Consider the following 26,516-nt stretch of genomic DNA (forward strand, 5'->3'; position numbering starts at 1 on the left):
AGGAGGCGCCCCGCCCTCTGGGGCAGGCGCGTGGGGAAGCGGCAAGCCTCACCCCAGGCACCTGCGGGGGCTTCGGGGTTTCTCAGGACACCGGCAGCGCGGCGTGCGCCTCGATGGTGGAGGTGGTTGAGCTGGACAAGCGCTCTAAAGCGCGCCTAGGAAGGCACCGGCGCTGTGTTTACCAGTGCCAGCTGGGAGGGCTTTCTGTGTGGTCTTCAATCTTTTGCCCAAAACACCACCAAAGGCCAACGCCCGTGCTTAATATAACACACTTGAAAAAAAAGCCACTATGGTGGTGATTTAGTGTACATCCGCACTGCTAGGTGTAGATGGAACACTGGGTTTTGCAAAATTCTGATACCCATCTACAAGGTCACAGAATTGACTTCATAAGGCCTCCATCTATGGCTGGTCCTGGAGAATGGCATCAGCTTCACCTGGGAACCTGTTAGAAATGCAAATTCCCCACTTTCACGAACCCAGATCTACTGAACCCAAACCTCTGTGGAGCACTCAGCAATGTTTGTTTTTCAGATTTATTTATTGGAAAGCAGAGTGAGACATATACATACACACTATACATACACACAGAGAAAAGGGAGAGGGAGGGAGGGACGGAAGGAGGGAGGGAGAGAGGGAAAATCTTCCATCCGCTGCTTCACTCCCCCAAACGGCTGCAACAACCAGGGCTGGACCGAGCTGAGTCAAGAACCAGGAACTCCATCCCATTTTCCCAGTGGGTGGCAGGAGCTCAAGGGTTTGAGCTGTCATCGGCTACTTCTCAAGCACACCTGCAGGAAGCTGGATTGGAAGTGGAGTAGGGGCTGGCACTTGGCTGCAGGCATCCCAAGTGGCTTTACACAGGGCAGCACAACGCCTGTTGTAACAACTGGTTCTTAACATGGTGATTTGGGACTGGTAAACTTGAGAATCATTGCTATTTGCAAATACAGTAAGTACAAGGCTAATGAAACCTGTGGGACCATTTTGTGTTCAGCAGTTCCATATATGGGGAGGGGTTCTTTCTACCTACTGACAGGATGAGTTAAGGCACATTACACTCACTCTGGTGACCTGCTAACAGTTACAAGTAATCCACACAGCAAACAACATCAGAAAGCCTAAGTGCTGGAATTCAGAGAAAAGAACCATATAGAAACTACCAGAATAAAGAGGAGTGCCTGAGTGTATGCGTCATCTACCCCTCCCCCATTCTGGCCCACCACCTAGAATGCTCCTGGTACAAATGCTGATGCCGGCAGCCACTGCCCATCTTTGTGGCTTCATGTCTCAGGAGAGCAGCTGGCACACACAGGGGCCATCAGAGTAGATGCTGAGCTCACTAAGGACACCTATCCTGGTGGAATGCTGAGTTCCGGAGGGACCCTCATTCCCAAGAGCATTCAGGTAAACTGGGACCCACAGGCTGTTGCCCCCTCCCACTCAGGATTCCCCCCAAGCCCCTCCCCCAACAGTCCTGGTCCTCCCTGGGCTAGCCCACCCCTTCATACCAACCCTGGACCAGCATGACAGAAACCAGTTGCAATCCCATTCTAAGGAGGTTTTCAAAACCTTTATTTCAACGCACAGGGACAGTGTCCATACGCTCTGGCCCCGGGGGAGACCGGGGCAGGTGCAGAGAGGCACACACACCCTGTCCCATCTCCAGAGGGCGGAAACGCCTGAGGCACCCTTCACTCCCCACACACCCCCTCAGAAGCTGCAGCTCCAGCAGGTGTCAGGAGTGGCCTGGCTCCCACTGGTTCCAGCAACGTGCTTCCAGGAAGGCTTGCTCCTTTGCCACCTGCCTCTCCTCAGGACACCATGCCCTTCGGCCTGGCCAGGTGTCTGCTGGTGAACCCAGGGGAACGTGTCCATCTCTCCACCCACAGCCACTACACTAGGTCTCACGTGCCCCACTGTGGAGCCCCCCTGAGCTCAGTCTCTGCAGGTACTGCTGACGCAACGGGGGCAGCTGGGAATACAGCTGGAAGCCTTCTGGGAGGGCGGAGTCGGGAAGCTTATAGTGGAGGAGGTGCCGCCGGAGACCCTGTGGAGAGGAAATAGACTTTATGAAGTGGGCAGAGACACCCTGCTAAGGTCTCAGTCCCCCACGGCCCAACCATTTCCTACCCTAACACCCCCCCCCCCCCCCCCGCTCACCTCTTCTGCCAACAGCCACGTTTTCTGCAGCATGCTCCGGCGGGCAGCCTTTACCTCGTCCTAGACACAAAACAGGCAAAGGTGGCTCTGAGCCAAGGGCTGGCATCCACCACTCGCCCTGCGTCACCCCCAGCTCCCACCTAGCTGGCCTTTTGTTACTCTGAAAATGGGGTTGTAACTTACTGAGCTCTTTGGGTCCTGGGAGAAGATGAAGCTGTTAACGTGAGCCACAGCCACGGCATAGAGCACTGGGCACCAGTGTGGGCGGAGCGCACCTGTGACCAGGGCCCGGAAGTAGAGCTGGAGGAGGGCCAGGTTGTCTTCAGGAGGTCCCGTGTAGCACTCCAGGGACACAGGCAGCTGTGGTGGGGGGAGAGGTGTGCGAATGGGACGGCGTACCACCCGACAACATGATGGGAGGTCCACGGTCACAAACACTAGACCAGGAGGGCAGAGGGCAAATACTGGACAGATATTCACCCTCCTCTGGCCCAGTGCAGAGTGCCCCTGGTGGGCGCTGGTGGACTGAGAAAGTACCTGGGTCAGAGGCAGGCTCAGAGCTCGCAGGGCTCCCACATGTTCCCCAAAGAGAGCAAGGCGCAAGGTGACACTGAACCGACGCTGCAAGGGAAGGAGGACCAGAGCCCCAAAGAGGTGGTCCCCAAAGGAGACAGCCTCAAAATGTTCCAGGAAGCTGGCGTAGAGGTCAGGAAAAGACGTCAGACCAGGAAGTGGGCAGTCCAGGTTGAGGCTTGGCAGGACTTGCGGGTGACAGAGCCGGGCCAGGAGGGCTGCTACCAGATGCTGCACCGGGGTCTCCCGGAACAGCTCGCTGTCCACCAGGAACACACACATCAGCCTCGCCAGGCGGGCGGCAGGAGGCACGGCACAGAGGGCCTGGGGGCGCCAGCTCTCCAGAACCAGCACCCACTGCAGGACACGCACGGCTGTGGCCACAGTGTCAGTGGGAGGGAGCTGGGAGGGGGAGTCAGCAGCTTGGTGGTAGAGATGGATCAGTGGCAGGAAGGGCCAGTCGGTGGGCAGAAGTGGCTCCTTAGGCACAGGCAGCAGCAGGCTTGGGAGCCGCTGGAGCTCTCCTCGGTACAAGGCCTGGGAGGCCAGCAGGCTGGCTCGGGCCGGCGAGCAGTGGGTCAGGTAGCAGCTGCGGATGCTGGGGAGGTCTTGACAGGCCTGGGCCAGCAGAGCCCCTCGCCGGCCCCGAGGATCCCCGCTGCTTGCTAAGGACAGCTGGTCAGAGAAGTCAGCTGCCTCTGGACCTCCTGCTGTGCTTTCGCTGTAACAGGACCCAAAAGCCACGGTCGGGGGCTGGCCCCACAACACCAGAAGGCCATGCCAGCTCTCCAGAGCTTCCCCAAGGCCACGTCCAACCCTGTTCCACTCTGTTCCCCTGGCTCCTCCCATGTAGTCTGGGTAACAGGAGAATGGCCACGAGGGCTAGCTGCCACGGGGGAAGCTTACGAAAGGGCTCTGTGCCTCAGTTTCCTCACAGTAAGACTACCAGCACCTCATGGCATGGGTGAAATACTTACAAAGGGAGGACCAGACCCGGAGCAGGGACTCGGTGGCTGTTGGAGATCCCATGGGCACTGCTGGTTTCCAACACCAGTTTTTAGCCACATGGTCACACTGAAGTCTCACAGCCACACTCTGTGATGCGGTTAATCTCATCGCTCAAGTTCAGTAATGAGGAAGCGGAAGGTCATGTTAGGCACAAGCCAGGGAAGGAAGAAAACCTAACCAAATTCAGCACTGCTTTCTTAACCACCATGCAGCTGCCTCCCTAAAAGGGCTGAACTCGCCGTGGCTTAACAGGCTAATCCTCCGCCTTGCGGCGCCAGCACACCGGGTTCTAGTCCCGGTTGGGGCGCTGGATTCTATCCTGGTTGCCCCTCTTCCAGGCCAGCTCTCTGCTATGGCCCGGGAAGGCAGTGGAGGATGGCCCAGGTCCTTGGGCCCTGCACCTGCATGGGAGACCAGGAGAAGCACCAGGCTCCTGGCTCCTGATCAGTGAGAAGCGCCGGCCGCAGCGGCCATTGGGGGGTGAACCAACGGCAAAAAGGAAGCCCTTTCTCTCTGTCTCTCTCTCACTATCCACTCTGCCTGTGAAAAAAAAAAAAAAAAAAAAAAACCAATAATAATAAAAGGGCTGAACTGATGCCTGCACTCACGGGAGGAACTCCAGCCGGAACACGCAGAGCAGCAGCAGCTCCTGGGCGAGGTGCTCACTTCCAGGCAGCAGCCGGCTCAGCAGGGCCAAGGCCATGCCATGATGCAGGGCGGCACTGGTGGCTGGCATGGGCTGGCACATTGCCTGTGCATAGAAAGGCAGGGAGCAGTTCAGTGTGGGGGTGGGATGTGGGGCACAGGCGAGAGGGGCAAAGCAGAGAGAGGTGAGGGAGGGGCCGTGACGCAGGCTGCAGGGCGCTGGTGCGGGGTGCGGAAGGGGCAGGGTCTGGAGGACAGCAGGGGCTGCACGGGCTGGCAGCAGCAGCACAGGTTTCAGGGAAGCTGGAGGGGCTGAGGGGGTGGGGGCAGAACCCGGCAGACGGAGGAACCCACCACTTTCTGAGCCAGGGCAAGGGCCAGGTACTGCAGGTGGCACTCATGGCGCAGGGCCCACGCAGAGAAGGGCGTGAGGGGTGGGGCAGCCCGAGGGGCTATGCACTGGAGGAAGTAGTTCTGGAGGCCTGGGGCAGCCAGGACAGCACCCAGCTGAGGAAAAGCAGTTTTGTTCAGGTTTAGCGATTGGCTCTGATGACTTCTGAGGCTCCCCAGGTAGCTGCCCCTCCCAGCCTCAGCACTGGCTGAAGCCCTCCCCCTTTCTTCCCGACTCCTGCCATCTCATCCCCCTGCCCGGCCCTAAGCAGGCATCCAGGGCTCGCTTACCGGGCCACACAGCCCCTTGTGGATCCGGGCCAGCGTATCGAGAAGGGAGAGGAGGGCAGTGAGGAACGGGAAGGGCGAGGCCGAGCTGGCCAGGCTGAGCTGGGGGCTGCCTCCCGTGCAGCCCAGTGACACGAGGCTGGGGAGAGCTTCTGGGGCCGGAGCACAGGACAGCGGGTTGCAGAGAGGGGAGCAGGGCCTGGAGGCAGAATGTTGAAGCTGAGGTCTGCCATGGGCATGGCTGTGCGCGTCGTTGCCTGCAGTCCTCAGAGCCCCCACAGCTGCTGCCTGCCAGGGCTGCTCTCGGGCTCCGACCTGCTGCACCCTGGGATGGGCCAGGGAACGGGACCCAGGAGTCCCACGGGGAGACAGATGCTTCTCTTCCGCCTGTCCCCACCGCACCCCCCACCCCCACATGTGGTACATACCCCAGCGAATCCCAAAGGCAGCCCAGGCTGGGTTGGCTCAGCAGTGGCAGCAACAGCTCACGCGACAGGCGTTCCATGTCCTCAAGCCAGTCCCCTGGGCACAAGCCTGGCTGGAGGACCAAGGGGTTCACTGAGCGGATGGCCCAGGACGCTGGGTGCCCAAGCGAACCCCACCATTCTAGGTGCCCCAAAGGTCAGCTTTGAGGAGGCTTCTCCGTGCTGACCTTTTTATAAAAAATTAATTAAATTTTTTTTTTAAATTTGAAAGGCAGAGACAGAGACAGAGACAGAGCTCTTTGATCCACTGAGTCACTCCCAAATGCCCACAACAGCTAGGACCTGGCCAAGCTGAAGCCAGGAGCCCAGAACCCAGTGTGGGTCTCCCACATGGATGGCAGGGACCCAGCCATTTCAGTCACCATTTGCTGCCTCCTAGGGTATGCATTCAGGAGCTGGAACCTGAAGGGAGCGAGGACTTGAACCCAGGCTGTGTGATATGGGATTCAGGTATCTTAACCGCTGTGCCAATGCCCAACCCCAGGCTGAGCCTTCTGGAGAGAAAAGGCACCCAGTGTCTAAGGTTGTTGAGAGACAGCACAATGACTGCATGAAGGCTAAGCTGCTGCCGGGGGGATCTCTGGGCCCCAGCAACAAGGCTCCTTGGAAGCTTCAGTGGCCTAGGGAGGAAGAGAGAGAACAGGTGGGGTGGCATTGTGGCACTGTGGTTAAGCTGCTGCTTGGTACACCTGTATCTCAGGTCAGAGTCCCTGGGATGAAGGCTCAAGTACCTGGGCCCTGCCACCCACAGGGGAGACCCGGATGTTCTGGCTCTTAGCTTTGACCTGGCCCAGCCGTGGCCATTGTGGGCATCTGGGGAGTGAACCAGCAGTTGGAAGATCTCTCTCTCTGTCTTTCCTCCTTTCCCTGTCACCCTGCTCTTCAAATAGATCAACAAATCACTTTAGGAAAAGGTTGGAATGGGGAGGCAGGAGTAGAGAGGTGGAGGGAGAGGAAGCAAGTGGGAAGAGTGCAGATCGAGGCAGGCAGGCAAGACTCACTTGCTGGCTCCAGGCCTGGTAGTAGGTGCCCAAGTAAAGCAGGCAGGCGGCTGGCACTGAACCCAGGGCATTCCACATCTCAGGTCTGGGCAGCAACTTCAAGGACTGCCTCAGACAGGGCTTTACAAGAGGCTGGAGCCCAGACACCTGCGTCCACGAGACGCAGGAGGCGCGCGCTGACAGGCCGGCCTCAGCAGACTCACTGCAGGAAGGTGATGGGCCATGGTAAGGCTCTGGCTGCCTCACTCCCCCTCAACTGCAGCCACTCTGTCTTGTGGAGCAGGCCCGCCGGGCTTGGCGTGGCTGGTAAGATGTCCCCGCTGGCACGCTCAGGGCTATGACCTACCTGAGGGGCTCAGGGCGGGTGCCGGCGGCTGCCAGGGTCAGCTGGGTGAGCAGAGTGAGCAGGGAGGCTATCCGCTGCACGGCGAGGGGTGATGGGGGGTGGGCACCCAGCTCCGTGGGCACAGCCTGCAGGGCCCGCATCAGCACTGGGTAGAGCTCCCTGGTAAGGAACAGTCCCGGACCTTCACTGCATGAAGGGAGGAGGCCCCAGGGCCAGGACATTCTCCCCAGGCTGGGCCCTGATGACGGGGAAGGAGGTGGCCCTCTGAGGCTGCCCCCCAGCCCACAGGGAACTTGGAGCTGACTTCACCGAGGGCCCGAGGCTGCTGTGCACAGAACCCAGAAGCGGGTTTCCTCTGCCCTTCTCCGGCTGGTCCTGACTCCCAGCTCTGCTCTCGCCCAGCAGAATCCGCACCCCCCCCCCCCCCCCCCGTCTCCTGCCAAGCCGGGGGCCTCCAGCAAGGCTGAGGCAAAGGGGCAGGCCCAAAGGTGGGGTCGCCAAGGGAGCCTGCCCTTGCCTCTCCTCACCTGTACAGGTCACCGCCCTGGCCGTAGGAGGCGGCCACAGCCCACAGACGCAAGGCCTCGGTGCTCAGCGTCTCAGCTTCCTCTGGGGGCAAGGCCAGCTCCTGGGGCGCCTCAGCTATGAAGCGGCACAGGCGGCTCCGGAGATCAAAGTTGTTCAACTAGGAGCAGAGTGTGGGGATGAGGGGCAGCTGGGAGTCCCATGTCCACCTGGTCTCAGCTTCTCCCACCCTGTAGATGAGCTCAACACGGGGTCCTGGCTCTGGGCAGGGGTGAAATGGCCTCATCCTCTCCTCCCACCCTCTCTTTTTAGCAAGCACTGGGGACTTTTCCTAGGGCCACTTGGATATGGGTGATGAGTTCTATCCATATGTGGCTCTCCTGATCTGGGGCCGGGACAGAGAACCTCCACTCCTGCCAGGAGGCCACAGCGGGCCTACAGGGTGCACTGGGCCCCAGCTCGCATGGTTCCTGCTATGTTCCTAAGCAACTAGACCAGGGAGGAGGAGGAAGAGGGTGTGCACTGGCCACCAGAGTTTGGAGGCCACACTCAGCTCCCACCCAGCCTGCGCCCGCCCCCATCCCTCGCCTTGCGTTCTGCGCACCAGCCGGGCAGCAATGTTCCTTCCAGCCGAGGCCAGGACTCGAAGCAGTTTCATGGCCATGGCACAGGGCACCCTGTGCAGGCTAGTCGTGGGACCCACTCCCATGGGGGACCAGCTGGTGGGAAGGAACTCTCGAACTATGGTCTCTATCAGCCGAGGGCACTCTAGGACCTGTGGGAGACAGGAGGACATCCGAAGCAGGGAGGCTGAGAGTCAGGAGCAGGCCCACACTCTGCCCCTCCCCTGCTCTCTCGGCTCTCACCCTCGTGGCTGACTCCAGGGAATGCCGGGCCAGGCGGATGAGCACGGCCAGGATGTCGAGGACCACCGCAGGTCCTGGGCAGGTCACCTCCAGCACATAGCGCAGCCGAGGCAGCAGGTTGGTAGCCAGGAGCCCCTGGGGGTGAGACACACCCGTGCCAAATGCAGCCGAGCCCGAGCCTTGATGATGTCTCTCACCCTACACGCTGGCTCTAGGTTACAGGATGGGAAGGCGGCGTTCCCCTCACCTTGATGACGTCATGTCGGGCCAGGTCAGGTGGGGGCCGTCTTTCTTCCTCGGGGCTCTTCCCTTTTGCTTTTTCTCCTGGTGGTTCTTGGTCCTCGTCCTCGTCCTCCTTGTCCTCCTGGCTGGGCATCAGAGGGAACACCAGTGCTCCGTGGTACCAAGAGAAGGTTTTGTCCAGGAGCTCCTGCCACAGGAAACGAAGCAGGGACTGGGGGAGGGAAGGGGCCAAGGGTGCAGAGTGGGGGCCCCCGCCCCCAAGAGCAGAGAGGCAAGGTTCCTGGGTATAGGGACCCTCAGGAGGAAGCAGGCGCCTGCAAAGCATGCCCAGCACGAGGAGTGGAGACCTTGGCCCCATGAGCTCCATTCCCATCCCTGGGGTACCTCATCTCCAGGAGCAACCAGCAGAACCCGGAGAGCCCGGACAGCGGCCGCAATGACCCCATCCACTCTGTCGTCCAGGGAGAAGCGCAGCAGGAAGAGGAAACCAGCATCCAAGAGGAGGCGTAAGACGCTGCCCACGAGCTGGTCCCCGAACTCACCGGCCTGGGCCTTGGTGGCAGGAGGAGAGAACTTTGCTGAAGATGCTGAAGCTTCAGGGTCTTTGCCCCAACCCCTCCATCTGCCCACTGATCATGGATGATCTGGAGTTTATCCCAGTCTGAGGCACAGTCAACTGGGCCAGCGTGAAAAGGGGCAGGAGGGGGGGGGCAAGGGGACAGGGTGAGGGGAGCTGGAGGGCCAGCAGTGCACTCACCCTGCCGATGACCTGGGACAACACTTGCAGTGCTAGTGCTCTCTGCTGGGACACCTGGCTACGGCTCAGGTGGAACAGCTCCTGTAGAGAGTACCCTGCTCGCTGGGGCAGGGACAAGAAGTCAGAAGAAGCCAAGACCTAGGGCAGTGCCTCAAAAGTACTCAGCAAGATGCCATAGGAGAGATAAAGGTGACTAAGTGATTCCCGGGCCCTGCTCTCCAGGGAGCCTCAGGCTGGGACGGAAGACAGGACCGGCTCACAAGTCAGCAAGGCAGATAGAGGATGTAGCCATGGACGCATCACATGCAAGCAGAGGACAGGAGCAGGGGGCTGGACAGGGGATGTGGCCTCAGTGGACAGGTACAACTTGGCGGCACAGCCTGCAGCAAAGGGAAAGACCTCCCCTGTCAGCTGGAGGTCCCTGAGCACAGGGGCCTGGAGGGAGGAGCCAGCACAGTGGCGCAGCAGGAGCAAGGAGATGCAGCTGCAGGACCAGCAGGGCCAGACTGGAAGACTGCGGGACAGGGCAGGACCCCTTCTGGGGCAGGGCACGGCCTAGCCGAGCCAGAGGAACTAGTCGAGCAGTCCCATGAAGGAAGGAATGGCTGGGGCACAGTGTGGAAGGCATGGTGACCGAGCAGACATGAGCCAGCAAGGGAGCACCACAGGGAGGCGACAAAGTGGGCTGGCAAGTTCTGGCAACGACCAGAATGGGAGAGGAGAGGAAGAGAAGCAAGATTTTGAGGCTACAAAACCACACAGACAGCACGGCCATGATGGGGCACGGGTACAGAGGTCAGAGGCCACCAGGTGCTGAGTCCTCACCTCCGCCTCCTCTCCGTGGTGGTGCAGGCCCAGATGGGTGGGCAGATCCACATCGGGGGCCAGCAGCTCTCCCTGAAGACTGAACCGGGCCTGCATCCTCTGATGGGAAGAGACAAAGGACGGTGGGCTGGGGCGGCGGCCCCCTCCCCACACCCATCCTCGCCTGAATCCCAGGCCTCTCAGGGCTTAGGCGCTGAGGCTACTCCTCACTGGAAATGGGGCTCGTCTTGCCTTGGGCCAGACAGAGTGGTGGGAAAGGAGGGCGGGGGAGAGCTGCTTCTCAGGTTTAGGGGAAGAGAAGGGCCTGAGTTCTGGGTGCAGGGGGGCTGACCACACCCACCCCGGCCACCCAGCCCTTGTGGGCCAGCTGGCCCTTCCCACCTCCTGCGTCTGCTGCCGGCGGAGTGGGGGCAGGTCCTGCGTCCAGTGGAGCTTCTCCAGCTCCACGGCGTCCATGTGCAGCCACTCTTTGTGGGGAGTCACGGGCAGGGCCAGAGCTGGGGAGGAGCAAGCACGCAGTACTGCCTAAAGGACTCACTGTTCACAGGGCGCCCCGCCATCACCCAGCAGCTGCCATGTCCTCCTCTGCCTCCGATCTGGCAGCTTCTACCACGGTGTGGCTAACCCACGTGGCCAGGGGGCTGGGAGGCCTGGGAAGCAGGCAAACATCTCCCATAGGGAAGCACAGCTAGTCCTGGGCTCAAGCCCCTTGCCAACTCCATGGAGGAGGAGGAGGAAGAAAGGAGAAGGGCGTGGGGAGGAGGAACCCAGGATGCATCTCTGGGAAGCAGAGCTCTCCACTCCAGCACCAACATGAGACAGGAGCAGGGGAGTGGGGACAGTGGGGCAGGGGCAGCATACAGAAACTGGCCCCCAACATCCTCCTTCCTCACCCGTACTCCCACCCAACTGGCTCAGCTGGCCCAGACCTCCTCCGGGGGCAAGAGGTTCCTGGCTGCCGTAATTCAATTTCTTCTTTTGTTAATCCCTAATGAAATAATTGAGTTTCTGGGAAACGAGTGCTTTTGCTGGCCTCTCTGTGTCTGGCCCGGCATGTTCATCAGCCTCCATCACACTCTCCCTCTCCCATCCACCTGCCTTGCCATCTTCCTCCGGCACAGAGTGAAGGGGCAGAATGAGCTATGGGACGAGAGAGCCAGAGCTGGGGAAGCTACAGCAAAGGCAGGGACAGGGCTACGTGGCCACGCTGCCCTGTGGGCCCTCGCTGGGCTGGGGGAGAAGGGGCAGTAACAGGACAGAATACAGGAAGCATGTGCAGGAAGAAGACAGGCATCTAATTTGAGGCCAATTTAAAGCCAATAATGAGGATTGATGTTACAAGTCCAAGGGAAAAGAACCTTCTCTCTTCTTCCATTGGCCAGGCCTACGCTTAGCCACCAAAAGATAGTCCCCCGCCTCCGAACCTGGGGCTCCTGGCTCCAGCTCGTCTTCCTTCCTGTGCTCACTGGCAGAAGGCGACACGCTGGCCTCCTCTTTGGTGACATCCACAGAGGCTCCTCCTAGCCTTTGCTCCTCGGTGGCCTTCTCTGCTGCCTGCTCACGGGTGCAGCTGCGAGATCTCAAGAAAGCAACGAGGCTGGGGTCTAGAGGCACAGGTGGAGGGGGAGTGAGTGAGGCAGGTCCTCCCCAGCTCCCACAGACCCGGCACCTGCTGAACACCACCTGCCCTGGGGTGCCAAGGTCAGCAGGCGCACTTCCCAGCCCTGCCCTGGGCTGCCTGGGCTCTCCCGCAGCCCTCAGTGACCCGGTCTTCTCACACCTGCCCCTCTACCTCCCACAGTGCCTCAGCCCAGGTTCCTGTGCCTGTCCCTGTGCTCCGCTCCAGGTCACAGGTCCCAAGGAAGTGGCTATGGAGCAAATGAATGGATGTTGACTAGGGCGAGAGGAAAGGCATTTAGGGGAACAAGTTCCCCCCTCTTCTCTCAGCTCATTTACTCAGGCACCTATTATTTACTGAGTACAAATGAGTACTGTGCCGTCACATAGTGACCCACGGGCGGGGGGGGGGGGGGGGACGGACAGGACCGGCGTTTGCATGCACAGACCCAGGGGGAGGTGGAGCACGGGATGGTGCCACATAAGGGGACGGTCTGTCCTCGTACCGAGAGTGGCTGTTCTAAGGCAGAGCGCACTCTGTCAGGGCAGCAGTAATTCACAGCACGGCTCAGAGCAGGCCTGGGAGGCCTCACAGACCTGGCTGTTCCTTGGCTGGGCAGCCTGGGGAGACTATCTTGGTGCTGAGCTGCAGCTTTTTTCCTAAGTAGCATGAGGTGGGCCCCACACCCTGCCCCCAGCGGACCAGTGTCGGGACAGAATGGAATAAGGCCCCAAAGCGGCAGCACAGCGCCCGGCACGCCCGCTGAGCCTTCCTCAAGGCTGCTCAGGCCAGCGCACAGAGCCGGCGCTTACCGAGCTGAGCCAGCAGCCGCTGCTGTTCCCGCACGATCTCCTCAGGAGCCATGGCTTGCAGTCGCGCTACGTTCTCTTCGTGGATGGCCTGGGCTTCCTGCTCAGCCTCCTGGTCCCTGAGTCCCCTCCCAGTGACCAGACGGGGCCCCTGGGAGCTGTGGCTGCTTCCGGGAAGCCGGCAGCCCTGGTCCCCGGGAGCGGGTGCCTCACCGGTCGCAGCCCCTGGACAGAGGGCACGATTGGTGTCACTGCCTGCCCTCCCGGCTCTCACCAGACCTCACAGCCCCTTCTGTAAGTCTCTCAGCCCCGGAGGTGGGTGCAGGGCCAGGGCTGTCCTGGGCACAGGGCTCCAGGCACCCCGGGGGCATGGGCGGCTCTTCTACCCATCCTTCCCCTCGGACCTTCATGAAATGGTTTTCCTCAGAAACAGCTTCATTTCTGACCCTACCCTTGGAGGTCTACACAGCCAGCCACGCCAGGAACCTGCCCCGTGAACACTTTATTTTCCGTCTTTGTTTTACAGTCTCCGCCTGACACTTCTGCCCCCTCCCCTTTCTCGCTGGGTTGCATAATGGCTCAGGCCCTTCCCTGCACCTAAGACCCAGACGTGGGCCCCAGCCACTCAGTACTCCAGGTGGAGACACGGGACGACTTTCTCTCGTGGTAGTTCAAATGCACCTCCCATCTGAGGCCAGGGAGACACATCATCAAAAACAACTGGACAATCGTATCTTCCAGAAAGGCCAAGCCCAGCTCACCCTGAGGTGGGTCCAGGTGGGACGTGACCTCCCCGACCGGGGGGACCCCGGGTGCAGACGCCCTCCTCGCTGCAATCTCCTGGGCAAAGATGCTTCTCTTGCCGCCCGGCGCTGGCCTCTCCTACGGGGCGCAAAACCCCAGGTTGCTGACGCGCCTTATCCCCCCTCCCCTCGACTGCTCTCAACCGAGGTCATAACAGCACAGAGCGAGAAGGGAGCTCTGCCCCCCTCCAGGGGTCACAACCCTAGTTCAGAGAAAGAGGACAGGAGCACAGGTCTTGAAATCTAACAGACTTGGCTTAAGTTCTGGCTCTTCTACCGAGAAGACGTGCTGTGCGAGCCAACCCGTGTGTCACTTTGGGACAAGCTATTTTCTCATCTGAGCCTCCCAGAGCTGTGACGAGGACTAAGCGAAGGCGCCTGTATGAAGTGCTCGGCACGGTGCTGCTTTAGAAGCAGGCCTGCTTATCATGGAAGCGATCTACCTGGAGACACGCACTGTGAGACTCCTCCCACTGCGCCCACACACCACCCTAGGTCACCCGCCTACCTGCCTCTCCTGTGAGCGATGGAATACAGGGGGGAAGGCAACACCACTGGGCACAGGCAGCTTCACAGCCACTGAACTTGTATCTCGTTCCTGTAACGACAAAACATAAGGCAGTGACATGGTAGGGACTTGGCCAGGCTGGACGCTATCCCACCAGTCCCGGTTCTATATGACAAGAAGCTCACTCTGTGGGGTCAGGAATCCATCTTGCTCAGGGCACAGCGACCCTAGCCTGCTCCCCAGACTCAATGCACGGAGAAAAGTCAACCTTTCTTTCTTTCTTTCTTTTTTTTTTTTGACAGGCAGAGTGGAGAGAGAGAGAGAGAGAAAGGTCTTCCTTTTCCGTTGGTTCACCCCCCAGTGGCCGCTGTGGCCAGTGCGCTGCGGCCGGCACACTGCGCTGATCCGAAGCCAGGAGCCAGGTGCTTCTCCTGGTCTCCCATGGGGTGCAGGGCCCAAGCACTTGGGCCATCCTCCACTGCACTCCCTGGCCATAGCAGAGAGCTGGACTGGAAGAGGAGCAACCAGGACAGAATCTGGCGCCCTGACCAGGACTAGAACCCAGGGTGCTGGCGCCGCAGGTGGAGGATTAGCCTATTGAGCCGCGGCACCGGCCAGTCAACCTTTCTTTTAAAAATGTTTTATGAAGCCGGCGCTGCGGCTCACTAGGCTAATCCTCCGCCTTGCGGCGCCGGCACACCAGGTTCTAGTCCCGGTTGGGGCACCGATCCTGTCCTGGTTGCCCCTCTTCCAGGCCAGCTCTCTGCTGTGGCCAGGGAGTGCAGTGGAGGATGGCCCAAGTGCTTGGGCCCTGCACCCCATGGGAGACCAGGAGAAGCACCTGGCTCCTGGCTTCGGATCAGCGCAGTGTGCCGGCCGCAGCGCACTGGCCACAGCGGCCACTGGGGGGTGAACCAACGGAAAAGGAAGACCTTTCTCTCTCTCTCTCTCACTGTCCACTCTGCCTGTCAAAAAAAAAAAAAAAAAAGTTTTATGAAGGCAGAAAGAAAGAGATATAAGGTTCACTCCCTATTGACTGCAAAAGCCAGGGCTGGGCCAGGTTGAAGCCAGGAACCCAGAACTTGATCCAGGTCTTTCATATGGGTAGCAGGGACCCAAGCCCTTGAGCGACCACCTGCTGCCTCCTGGTGGGTGCGTTAGCAGGAAAGTGGATCAAAAGTGGAGCCAGGACTCTAACCCAGGCACCCGGACAGGGGATATGGGTAGCTCAAGCAGCACCTTAACCGCTGAGCCAAATGCCCACCCCAAGTCCCCCTTTCTGAAGACCCCCCCGCTCAGAAGGCTCATCCCCACACTCGGTATCCCCGCTGCCCCAGGCCACCTCGCCCAATGATCTTAGTCAGGGTGAGACGCACAATGATCTTAGTCAGGACTGCAGTGATGTGCTGATCGTGCCTGCTCAGCCTCTCCTCGGGGTCCTCATCCACAGGCAGGGAGTGGCCGGGGCTGGGCCTGGCTCTCTTTGGGGGAGCAGGGACCAAAGCTGGAGGCAAATCCGGGAGAGCTGAAAAACGAAAACACCCAGAGGTGAGGATGGTCATCCCTTCCCAGAGGTGAGGATGGTCATCCCTTCCCAGGAAGACATGAGAGCGAGGGGGACCAAACAAAGGCAGCCACCACGAGGCTGTGGCTCAAGCTGTGCTGCCTCCGGGGGTCTCGGGTTCTTCATCTGTAGGATGGCGCCGCCCCAGAGGCTATGCACCGTCTCCAGTAATGAGGGGGAGGCCCCTGCACTATGGCTCCTGCTCCTCCTCTGCCCCGCCCTGCCCCACAGGTACTCACTGTCCAGTGTCACCACGTCCCGAGCGTCCTGCAGCTGGGACTGGTCCGGGTTGGCATCGCCACCTCGCCGACTTCCTTTCTTCACCAGTTGTACTGCTGGGGCTGTGCCAGCGGCGAGAAACTGGCTCTGGAAGCGCAGCAGGTCCACCTCGGACTCCCCAGGCTTGGGTCTCGACAGCATCTTGCTGCTCCCGCTGCCTCCCTTGCACGGCTTCCAAGGGGGCCTCCCTCTCACTCACCCCTAGGAGCAGTGAAGAGAGTGGGCCTTCGGGGGACTGAACCTGAGCCTCTGAACTCACCCCTCCTCCATCCCACCTCAGTGCCACTCCCTCCCTCTTCAGCCCTCTCTGATGTCACCAGCCAGGCAACAGTATTTACAGCCAGCTCAGGCTGCTTACAATCTGTGGGTGACAAAACGCTGGAAACAAACCAGCAGGAGACCTGAGGCAGATGCCATCAGGACAGGCAGATAAATCTGTAGGGCGGTGGGGGGGGGGGGCGGCACTCGGCATGGAGGTTAAGACACTGGTGGGGACACCCACACCCACACCCACACCCACACCGGAGCGCCTAGGTCTGAGTCCAGCTCTACTCCAGACTGGGTCCCTGCCTCCTGTGTGAGGGACCTGAATTGAGTTCCTGGCTCCCAGCTTCAGCCTGGGCCACTGCACATATTTAGAAAGTGAACCAGGGAATGAGAGCTCGCTCTGTCTGTATATCTCTGCCTCTCAAAAGCAAACCAACCAAAAAACTGCCTGTCGAATAAATCAAAGTATTCAAATTATTAAAAAACCTTGAGCTGTAAAAGATCAATATGCAAAGACCACTTGCATGTCTATATACTAGCCAAGAACAATGAGAAAATGGAATTAAGAAAATAATTTCATTTACAAGACCATCAAAAAGAATAAAATACCTTAGAATAAATATAACCAAAGAGGTTTAAGACTTGTCCACTGAAAGCCATAAAACACTGTTGAATTAAAGAGGCCTAAACAAACAGAAAGACATCCTGTGCTCACGAATTGGAAGGCTTAATATTATTAAGATGGAAATACTGTCCGATCTCCAGATTCAACGCAATGCCTTTCAAAATTCTAACTGTCTGTTTCTGCAGAAACTGACTATTTGATCCTAAAACTCATATGGCAATACAAGGGACTAAACTAGTCAAAAATATCCTGACAAGGTTGGAGGGCACATACTTTCCAATTTCAAATACAAAGCTATTGGCATCAAGACAGTACTGACATAAAGACATACAGAAGGAATTGAGAGTCCAGAATAACTTCACAGATCTATGGTTAACAGATTTTCAACAACAATAAGATTGTCAAATTGGGGGGCCAGTGCTTTGGCGAAGTGGGTTAAAGCCCCAGCTTGTAGCACCAGCATCCCATATGGGCGTCGGTTCGAATCCCGGCTGCTCCACTTATGATCCAGCTCCCTGCTAAAGGCCTACGAGGCAGCAGATGGCCCAAGTCTTTGAGCCCCTGCACCCATATGGGAGACCCAAAAGAAGCTTTTGGCTCCTGGCTTCGGATCATCTCAGCTCCAGTGGTTGTGGCCATCTGGGGGGTGAACCAGCAGGTACAAGACCTTTCCTCTCTGTCTCTACGCATCTGTCTTTAAAAGAAAAAAAAAAAAAATTTCAAATGAGGAAGAACAGTACAGGTTGAGTGTCTCCTATCTGAAATGGTTGGGATCCGAAGTAAATCATATTTTGGAGTTTTTTTTTTTGGATTTTGGAATATTTGCAAATACTTAACCTGGCTGAGTATATTGATGTTCAAAAAATGTTGGAATTTGGGGCAGATATTTGGCCTGGTGGTTAACGCGATGGTCAGGATACCTGCATCCCACATCCGAGTGTCTGAATTAGATGGCTGGCTCCACTCCTGACTCCAGCTTCCTGCTAATGCAGACCCTGGGAGCTGACAGTGATCACTCAAGTAATTAGATTCCTGCCACCCACGTGGGAGTTCTGGAATGGGTTCCTGGCTCCCGGCTGCTGCCCTGGCCCAGACTGCTGTCAGCAGTTGGGGAATGAATCAGCAGAGAAGAGCTCTGTATCTCTCTGTTTCTCAAGTTAAAAAAAAAAAAAAAAAAAAAAAAAGTTTCAGATTTTGAAGGTTTTCAGACTTCAGATTGTCAGATTAGGGACACTCAATGCTCAAACTGTATTTTTGACAAATGGTATTCAGACAACTGGACAGCCATACGCAACAGGATGGTCCTTCACCTCATATCATATACAAAAACAAATCCAAAATGAATCAAAGACCTAAACATAAAAGCTAAAATTACAAAACTCTGTGACCTCAGATTAGGCAACAGCTTCTTTTTTTTTTTTTTTTTTTTTTTTTTTTTGACAGGCAGAGTGGACAGTGAGAGAGAGACAGAGAGAAAGGTCTTCCTTTTGCCGTTGGTTCACCCTCCAATGGCCGCCACGGTAGGCGCGCTGCAGCCGGCGCACCGCGCTGATCCGATGGCAGGAGCCAGGTGCTTCTCCTGGTCTCCCATGGGGTGCAGGGCCCAAGCACTTGGGCCATCCTCCACTGCACTCCCTGGCCACAGCAGAGAGCTGGCCTGGAAGAGGGGCAACCGGGACAGGATCGGTGCCCTGACCGGGACTAGAACCTGGTGTGCCGGCGCCGCAAGGCGGAGGATTAGCCTAGCGAGCCACAGCGCCGGCCGGCAACAGCTTCTTAAATACAGCACCATGGGGCTGGTACCATGGCACAGGTAATCCTCTGCCTTTGGCACCGGCATCCCATATGGGCGCAGGTTCTAGTCCCAGCTGCCCCACTTCCAGTCCAGCTCTCTGCCATGGCCTGGGAAAGCAGCAGAAGATGGCTCAAGTGCTTGGGGCCCTGCATCTTCATGGGAGACTGGGAAGAAGTTCCTGGCTCCTGGCTTCGGTTTGACGCAGCTCCAGCCGTTGTGGCCATCTGGGGAGTGAACCAGCAGAAGGAAGACTTTTCTCTCTGTCTCTCCCTCTCACTGTCTGTAACTACCTCTCAAATAAATAAATAAAATCTTAAAAAAAAAAAAAAGCACCAAATGCAACCAAAGAAAAGACAGATAAACTAGACTTCATCAAAATTATACTTTTGTATGTCAAAGATCATTACCAACAAAGTGAAAAAAATATCTTAGAGAATGAGAGAAAATATGTGCAAATCATATAACTGAGAAAGGGCCGTATCCAGAATACACAGAGAACTTCTACAACTCAAAAATTAAAGACAACTCAATTAAAAAATGGGCAAAGGATCTGAATGGACATTTCACCAAGGAAGATACATGAATGGCCAATAAGGACATGCAAAGATTCCATATTCATCTTTAGTCATTACAGAAATGGTGTACGGTTGCCCCTCTTCCAGGCCAGCTCTCTGCTGTGGCCAGGGAGTGCAGTGGAGGATGGCCCAAGTGCTTGGGCTCTGCACCCCATGGGAGACCAGGATAAGCACCTGGCTCCTGCCATCGGAACAGCGCGGTGCGCCGGCCGCAGCGCACTACCGCGGCGGCCATTGGAGGGTGAACCAACGGCAAAAGGAAGACCTTTCTCTCTGTCTCTCTCTCACTTTCCACTCTGCCTGTCAAAAAAAAAAAAAAAGAAAGAAAGAAATGGTGTAGTGGTTAAGATGCTGCTTGGGATGCCAACATCCCATACTGGAAATGGAGTGCCTGGGTTCAAGTCCTGGCCCCGCTTCTGAATCCACCTTCCTGCTGATGTGTACCCTGGAAGGCAGCAGGTGACAGTCCTTGCCACCTAGATGGGGGACCCTGATTGAGTTCCAGGATCCTGGCTCTGGCTTGGCCCAGTTCCAGCTGTTGTGGGCATTTGGGAAGTGAACCAGTAGATGAAAGATATTTCTTTCTTTCTAGGTTACTCTGTCTTTCAAAGAAACAAATCTTTTTAAAACAGGGTGGGGAGGGGACAGATGACAAGTGTTGACTGTCATGGTGAAAATGGCTCCCTCACACAATCCTGGTGGGAATGTAAAATGGCACAGCTGCTAGGGAAAAACAACTTGGCATTCCCTCAAAAAGCTAAACACAGACCTTCCATATGATCCGGCAATTCAACTTCTAGGTATATACCGACACAAACAAAAACATATGCTAACCAAAAATATGCACCTAAATGTTCCGAACAGCATTATTCATAACAGCCAAGGTTGAAACAATACAAAGGTTCATCAAACTGACCAACAAACGAAGAGTGGTATATCCAGGTAAAGGGATAGCACTGTGAGATCTTGTAAACATTATGCTAAGTGAAAGAAGCCAGTCATAAAGGGCCTTATCATGTATGGCTCCTTTTATATGAACTGTCCAGAACAAACCCACAGACTGAAGACATAGCAGTGCTTGCCGGGGTTGGGAGAGTTACAGGGAAGAGGCGGTTGATTGCTAAGGCAAGTGAAGCTCCTTTTGGGGATAACCAAAATATTCTAGATAGTGATATTGGCTGCAACATGGTGTATATACTCAAAAAGCATTCAATCATTTAGCTCAAAAATCATGGCATGTGAATTAGATCTCAATTAAAAAACAAAACAGGCCAGCGCCATGGCTCAACAGGCTAATCCTCTGCCTAGCGGCACCGGATTCTGTCCCGGTTGCCCCTCTTCCAGGCCAGCTCTCTGCTATGGCCCAGGAGTGCAGTGGAGGATGGCCCAAGTCCTTGGGCCCTGCACCCCATGGGAGACCAGGAGAAGCACCTGGCTCCTGCCTTCGGATCAGCGCGGTGTGCAGGCCGCGGCGGCCATTGGGGGGTGAACCAACGGTAAAGGAAGACCTTTCTCTCTGTCTCTCTCTCTCACTGTCCACTCTGCCTGTCAAAAATAAAAAAATAAATAAATTAAAAAAAAAAATTTGGGCTGGCCAAGCAAAATAGGTCTGCAAGCTGTCCGACTAGTCTGGAGCTCCTGAGCTAGATGCTAACAAGAAAATTCTCCTTGTCATTATTCTAACTCTGGCTGCCCCATACTGAGCACTTGGGCCACACACTGTTTGCAGTACTTTTGCTATATTCATGCATTTGATCCTCGGGGCAACCACAGGAGGCAGGCCCGGTTTATCACTCACGGTTGACAGGTGAGCAGAGGGCTACAGAGAAGCTCAGTCATTGGCCCAGGTCGGAGTCAGTAAGCGGCAGGACTAGGGTCAGTGCGGACTCTCAGCCACTTTTCCACTGCCCAGGGCTGTGTGCTGCTGCGGGGTCCTGAAGTCTGCACCAGTGGGAGACACAGGCTGATATGGCTCCCTGAGGAACAAAAGCTAGAACTGCACTGGGGCTTCTCAGCAGGGATTACTGACTTTTGGGGCAGATAAGTCTATTTGAATATTTATTTATTTGAAAGACACAATGACAGAGGTGGGTAGTGGAAAGAGATCTTCCATCCACTGGTTCACTCCCCAGTGACCAGACTGAAGCCAGGAGCCAGGAACTTCATCCAGGTCTCCCACGTGGGTGCAGGGGCCCAAGCACTTGGGCCATCTTCTGCTGCTTTCCCAGGCACATCAGCAGGGAGCTGGATAGGAAGTGGAGCAGCCAGGACTTGAACTCGCTATTATGCCACAACACCAGCCCCTTCCTCCCTCCCTTCATCCATTTCTAAGCATGATCAGAGCTAATAACTAGATCAGTACTGGAAACACCCCACTCCCCCATTAACATATGGTGTATTCGGGGGGGAGCACAAGGTGGTAAAAGGGGTAGAAACCGCAAAACAATCACACAAGAGTGTGACTTTAAGAATATTATCAAGGAGGCCGGCGCTGTAGTGCAGTGGGTTAACACCCTGGCCTGAAGCACTGGCATCCCATATGGGCACTGGTTCAAGACCTGGCTGTTCCACTTCCAATTCAGCTCTCTGCTGTGGCCTGGGAAAGCAGTGGAAGATGGCCCAACTGCTTGGGCCCCTGCACCCACATAGGAGACCTGGAAGAAGCTCCTGGCTCCTGGCTTCGGATCGGCACAGCTCCAGCCATTGCGGCCATCTGGGGAGTGAACCATCGGATGGAAGACCTTTCTCTCTCTGCCTCTTCTCTGACTTTCAAATAAAAATAAATAAATCTTTAAAAAAATTAAGAATATTATAAAAAACTTTTTTGAATAGAGTGGTGTACAAGGGGCTATAAAGACAAAGAAACTAGGGGCCAGAGTTGTTAAAGCCCTGGCCTGCAGCGCTGGAATCTCATATGGGTACCAGTTCAAGTCCCGGCTGGCTGCTCCATTTCCTTTTTTTTTTTTTTTTTTTTTTTTTACAGGCAGAGTGGACAGTGAGAGACAGAGACAGAGAGAAAGATTTCCTTTGCTGTTGGTTCACCCTCCAATGGCCACCACGACGGGCAAGCTGTGGCTGGCGCATCACGCTGATCCGAAGCCAGGAGCCAGATGCTTCTCCTGGTCTCCCATGGGGTGCAGGGCCCAAGGGACTTGGGCCATCTTCCACTGCATTCCCGGGCCATAGCAGAGAGCTGGCCTGGAAGAGGAGCAACCAGGACAGAATCCCGTACCCGGACTGGGACTAGAACCCGGTGTGCCAGTGCCACAGGCGGAGGATTAGCCTATTGAGCCACGGGGCTGGCCTGCTCCACTTCTGATCCAGCTCCCTGCTAATGTGCCCAGAAGAATATCGTCCAAGTCTTTGGGCCCTTGTACCCATGTGGGGGACCTGGAAGAAGCTCCTGGCTCCTGGCTTCAGATTGGCCCAGCTCCAGCCAATGCAGCCATTTGGGGAACGAACTAGCGGATGGAAGACATCTCTCTCTCTCTCTCTCTCTCTCTCTCTCTCTCTCTCTCTGTTCTACTGCTCTCTGTAACTCTGCCTTTCAAATAAATAAAATAAATCTTAAAAAAAAAATGGGGCTGGTGCTGTGGCGTAACAGGTAAAGCTGACACCCACAGTGCCAGCATCCCATGGGGGCGCTGGTTCGAGTACCGGCTGCTCCACTTCTGATCCAGCTCCCTGCTATGGTCTGGGAAGGCAGTAGAGGGTGGCCCAAATCCTTTGGCTCCTGCACCCACGTAGGAGAGCCAGAAGAAGCTCCTGGCTCCTAGCTTTGGATCAGCACAGCTCCGGCTGTTATGGCCATCTGGGGAGTGAACCAGTGAATGGAAGGCCTCTTTCTCTGCCTCTCTGTAGCTCTGCCTTTCAAATAAATAAATAAATCTTTAAATAGATAAATAAAGACAAAGAAACAAAGGTAAAATGTCAGCCAAGAGTTCTAAGGGGCTAAGTCAAAATTTTGAGTCCTTTTTGGGAGCTCTGAGGCATTATATTGTAAAAGCGAGTACTCAGATACATAAACGTGAACTAAAAACTCAGCATACATTTACTTCAGTTTTTAGCTCGACCTCCTAGTAAATCTTTGGCTTCACTGATTCTGAATGCTATCCAAGGAGTCCTCCTCTCTCTCTTTTTTTTTAAGGAATGGCCTAAGCTGCCTTCTGCCTTCACCGTTAGGTATCCACCATATTAGTGGTGTTTTCTTCTCTCTCTTTCTGTTGCTATTATTTATTGAAAAGGCAGAAAGAGAGAGAGAGAAATCCTACCCACTGGGTCACTCCCCAAAGTCCCCCAACACCAGGGTTGGGTCAGGCCAAAGCTAGGAGCTGGGACCTTATTTAGATCCCTCACTTGGGCAGCAGAGACTCAGCTACTTAGGCTGTCAACTGCTACCTTCCAGGGTCTGCATGAGGAGAAAGCTGGAATCTGAGATACAGCTGGGGTTAGAACCCAGATACTCCAACATGGGTCCCAGGTATCCCAAGCTGGGTCTTTACTGCTGTACCAAATGTCCCCACACCTACTCCATTGCCATTTGGGTGATTTAAGAGCATAATTTGCTGATAATCATATTTTTAAAATGTTTTTAAAGATTTATTTATTTATCTCAAAATCAGAGTTACAGAGATAGAGAGAGAACTTCCATTTGCTGACTTATTCCCCAGATGGCCCCAACAGTCCGCATTGGGCCAGGATGAAGCCAGGAGCCAGGGGCTTCATCCAGATCTCCCACTTGGGTAGCAGGATTGGGGGTGGGGTGGGGGTATCGTCCACTGCCTTTCCAGGCTACTAGGGAGCGGGACTGGAAGTGGAGCAGCCAACACTGGCCCCAGCATCTTTCATTTTTTCTTTATTGGCAATAGGGCTTACACCTAGATTAACCTTATTTCTCATTTTGTCATTTCTTTATTTTTAAAGATTTATGTATTTTAAAGTCAGAGTTACAGAAAAAAAGAGGCAGAGGCAGAGAGGAAGAGAGAGAGAAGAAAAAGAGAGTGATCTTTCATCTTCTGGTTCACTCCCCAAATGGCCACAACTCTCAGGGCTGGGCCAGGCCAAAGCCAGGAGCCAGGAGCTTCATCTGGGTCTCCCACATGGGTGCAGGGGCCCAAGGACTTGTGCCATCTTCTATTGCTTTCTCAGGCACATTAGCAGGGAGCTGGATCAGACGTAGAGCGGCCAGGACTCGAACCAGTGCACACATGGAATATCGGCAATGCAGGTTTTACCAGCTACACCACAGTGCCAGCCCCCAATTTTGTTATTTTGAATCCAACCCAGCTCTGTAAGAGGCATCACTGAAGGCAGACTTTGGTAGACTTCAAAAAATTTGTTTTACTTGAGGTTCCATATGCTTCATGATTTGCAAAATTTAAGCACCTGCATTCCTGCGGCAGTGATGATCAGTATGATTGTCGATCCACCCTTAAATAAATAAATAATTTTTAAAGAAATAAAAAAAGACATCTGCATCCCTTATGGTTGACTCTAGACTCCAGCTTCATGCTCTTGTGGACCTTGGCAGGCAGCAATGATGGCTCAAGTAACTGGGTTCCTGCCACTCACGTGGGAGACCCGGACTGGGTTCCTGGATCCAAGCCCACAGGCATTTGGGGAGGGGACCAACAGATGGGAGTGCTCTCTCTTTCTGTCCCTCTGAATCTCATATGAATAATGATAATTTTTAAAAGTTCTAATTATTTCGAAGGTAGATTTATTTTGGTGCAAAAAAATTGAAACCCACGCATCCTTTTTTCATAACACACATTTTCTATGAGCTTTCTGAAGGGCCTTCATACATTCACAAAAGCATTACATCCCAGTGACAAACTTAATGAGATACAAAATCAGTGCTACGGGATTTCCCGAAAGTTCAAAAATAGGGCTGGCTGCTGAAGAAAACAAATTTAGACAAGATGACAACAGAAGTGGAACAAAGACCTGTCTACAACTTTTGGCCTTCAATGTGTCACAGATACTGTAACAAGGAGATATATTTGTAAAGTGACAGCAAAGAACACATGTAGGTGTGCCCCTTCCTGGATGGGTCCTAAACCATATGGAGACTGACTGCCCGTATTTAAATCCAGGCTCTGCCATTTACTACCTGTGAGCTTAAACAAGGCACCTGACTCCAGTTCCTGTGCCTGTTTCCTCATTTGCAGCATACAGGCAACTGTACCCAGCTCACGAATGACCTATTTATAAAGTAATTAGAACAGAGTCTCATACGTGGTAAGTACACAATACTGGTTGTGACTGTCATTATTTAAACAGCCAAAGAGCAATTAAACCACATCCCTTTGTTGAGCAGTCTTGCCAACAAACAAGGGGAAAAAAATCATCTCCTACCCCAGTGCCCACTCAAACGGTGCAAAGAAAGGCTGAACTGGATGAAGGGAGAAGCCACAGCATGGGAACAATTCACTTCTGTCAGATGCTACACAAGCGAAAGTGATTCCACTTTCTTATCCATGGATTTATAGGACCCAACGGTCAAGTGCAGCCCACTTCTCCACACAGCAGAGAACTAGAGCGATGGCAGGCACCTGCTTTCCCAGCTCCACTGTACTTTCTAGACACGTGAAATTGAGCGAGTTGTTTAAGCTATCCCAAGTCCAGCTTCCACAACCACAAAGCGTGGATAGTAACACGCCCTACATAACAGGAATTTTGCCGGCATTTTAGATGACCACGCACACAAAGCGCCTACCACACAGCCTGTTACATTAATAAACCTCAGTAAAATAAGCGATTGTTTTAGTTATAAGGAAAGCCATCTATGTGCTTCCCCACAAACCCAGACAGATCTGTATCGAACGAATCCATGCTGTAAGTGATAACATCTTCAAACACAGTAAGCAAAATAGCGTCAACTATGGACCCCTGGGTTTTCTCGGAACGCCGCTGGAGTCTGCGGCTCTTTCGCTGCGGTTTATCATCCTGCGGGCGGATCCTCGCGGGCTGGGACCAGCGTCTGTACCCAGGGCTCCGCACACGCCTCCCGGGCCACCCGCCTCAGCAATCCGCACGCGGCTCCGTCTCGGGGGCGGAGATCCACGCACCGAAGGGGCAGCAGCCGCTCCGGGCAGGCTCTGACGAGGGAGCCTCTGGGTCCCGCGCCGCGATCCCCCGAGCCCAGCCCCACCAGCCCCTCCACCTACTTGCTCAGGGTCCGCCTGGGAGCCGCCATCTTGCCCCGCAGAGGCGTCGCTTCCGCTTCCGCTTCCGCCGCCGCCGCCGCCGCCTGTCGGCTTCCGCCCCGCAGCGCGGCGCAGTTTCTGGCGGGCTGGCTGGGAGTCCTCAGGTGTGTCCTGTTGTGTGCTGCGGGCCGCTGCGCGCCAGGACCGGGCTGGCGGGGTCTGGCCGCACCCGGGACACTTGTGCTTTGAGGGACCGCAGCCCCTTCCCCACCCGCAACAGCCGTGGCAGCTCCAAGGGCTCCTCAGACGTCCGTCCGTGCTCTGCAGCGCGCCTGCCCACGTCTGGAGCGCCTCACCCTAGCACCGATGTTACCTCTCGGTGTGTTCATGGTGACGGTGAGAAAGGCTTC

The 26,516-nt window shown here is 55.5% G+C and overlaps 1 protein-coding gene across 1 annotated transcript; it reads right to left on the reverse strand.

Annotated features, from left to right (window-relative positions):
• Nucleotides 1-1,509: 1,509 nt before the first annotated feature.
• On the reverse strand, nucleotides 1,510-26,178 carry RPAP1 (RNA polymerase II associated protein 1). The gene is made up of 25 exons (XM_062205677.1): nucleotides 26,128-26,178; nucleotides 15,657-15,897; nucleotides 15,230-15,378; nucleotides 13,854-13,943; nucleotides 13,304-13,424; nucleotides 12,546-12,767; nucleotides 11,540-11,719; nucleotides 10,497-10,612; nucleotides 10,116-10,214; nucleotides 9,291-9,392; nucleotides 8,918-9,085; nucleotides 8,538-8,720; nucleotides 8,291-8,425; nucleotides 8,029-8,199; nucleotides 7,427-7,584; nucleotides 6,900-7,058; nucleotides 6,554-6,755; nucleotides 5,496-5,605; nucleotides 5,071-5,266; nucleotides 4,744-4,896; nucleotides 4,353-4,495; nucleotides 2,701-3,457; nucleotides 2,347-2,523; nucleotides 2,164-2,223; nucleotides 1,510-2,050 (listed from the first exon to the last, which is right to left on the reverse strand). The coding sequence occupies exons 2-25, from the start codon at nucleotides 15,835-15,837 to the stop codon at nucleotides 1,901-1,903; spliced, it is 4,182 nt and encodes a 1,393-aa protein (XP_062061661.1). The 5' UTR covers nucleotides 15,838-15,897; nucleotides 26,128-26,178; the 3' UTR covers nucleotides 1,510-1,900.
• Between the last annotated feature and the right edge of the window lie 338 nt (nucleotides 26,179-26,516).

This window comes from Lepus europaeus, chromosome 11 (assembly GCF_033115175.1).
Source record: "Lepus europaeus isolate LE1 chromosome 11, mLepTim1.pri, whole genome shotgun sequence".
NCBI classification, from domain to species: domain Eukaryota; kingdom Metazoa; phylum Chordata; class Mammalia; order Lagomorpha; family Leporidae; genus Lepus; species Lepus europaeus.

Bases quoted from the DNA above. Each gene is read 5' to 3' on its own strand.
- RPAP1 (XM_062205677.1), bottom strand. From the start codon at position 15,837: ATGCTGTCGAGACCCAAGCCTGGGGAGTCCGAGGTGGACCTGCTGCGC. The intron at 12,768-13,303 runs GTGAGCTGGGCT...CCCTCTGTCCAG, and splicing joins CCACCTGGACCCACCTCAGG to GGGCTGCGACCGGTGAGGCA. The intron at 2,051-2,163 runs GTGAGCGGGGGG...TCCTCTCCACAG, and splicing joins CGTGGCTGTTGGCAGAAGAG to GGTCTCCGGCGGCACCTCCT.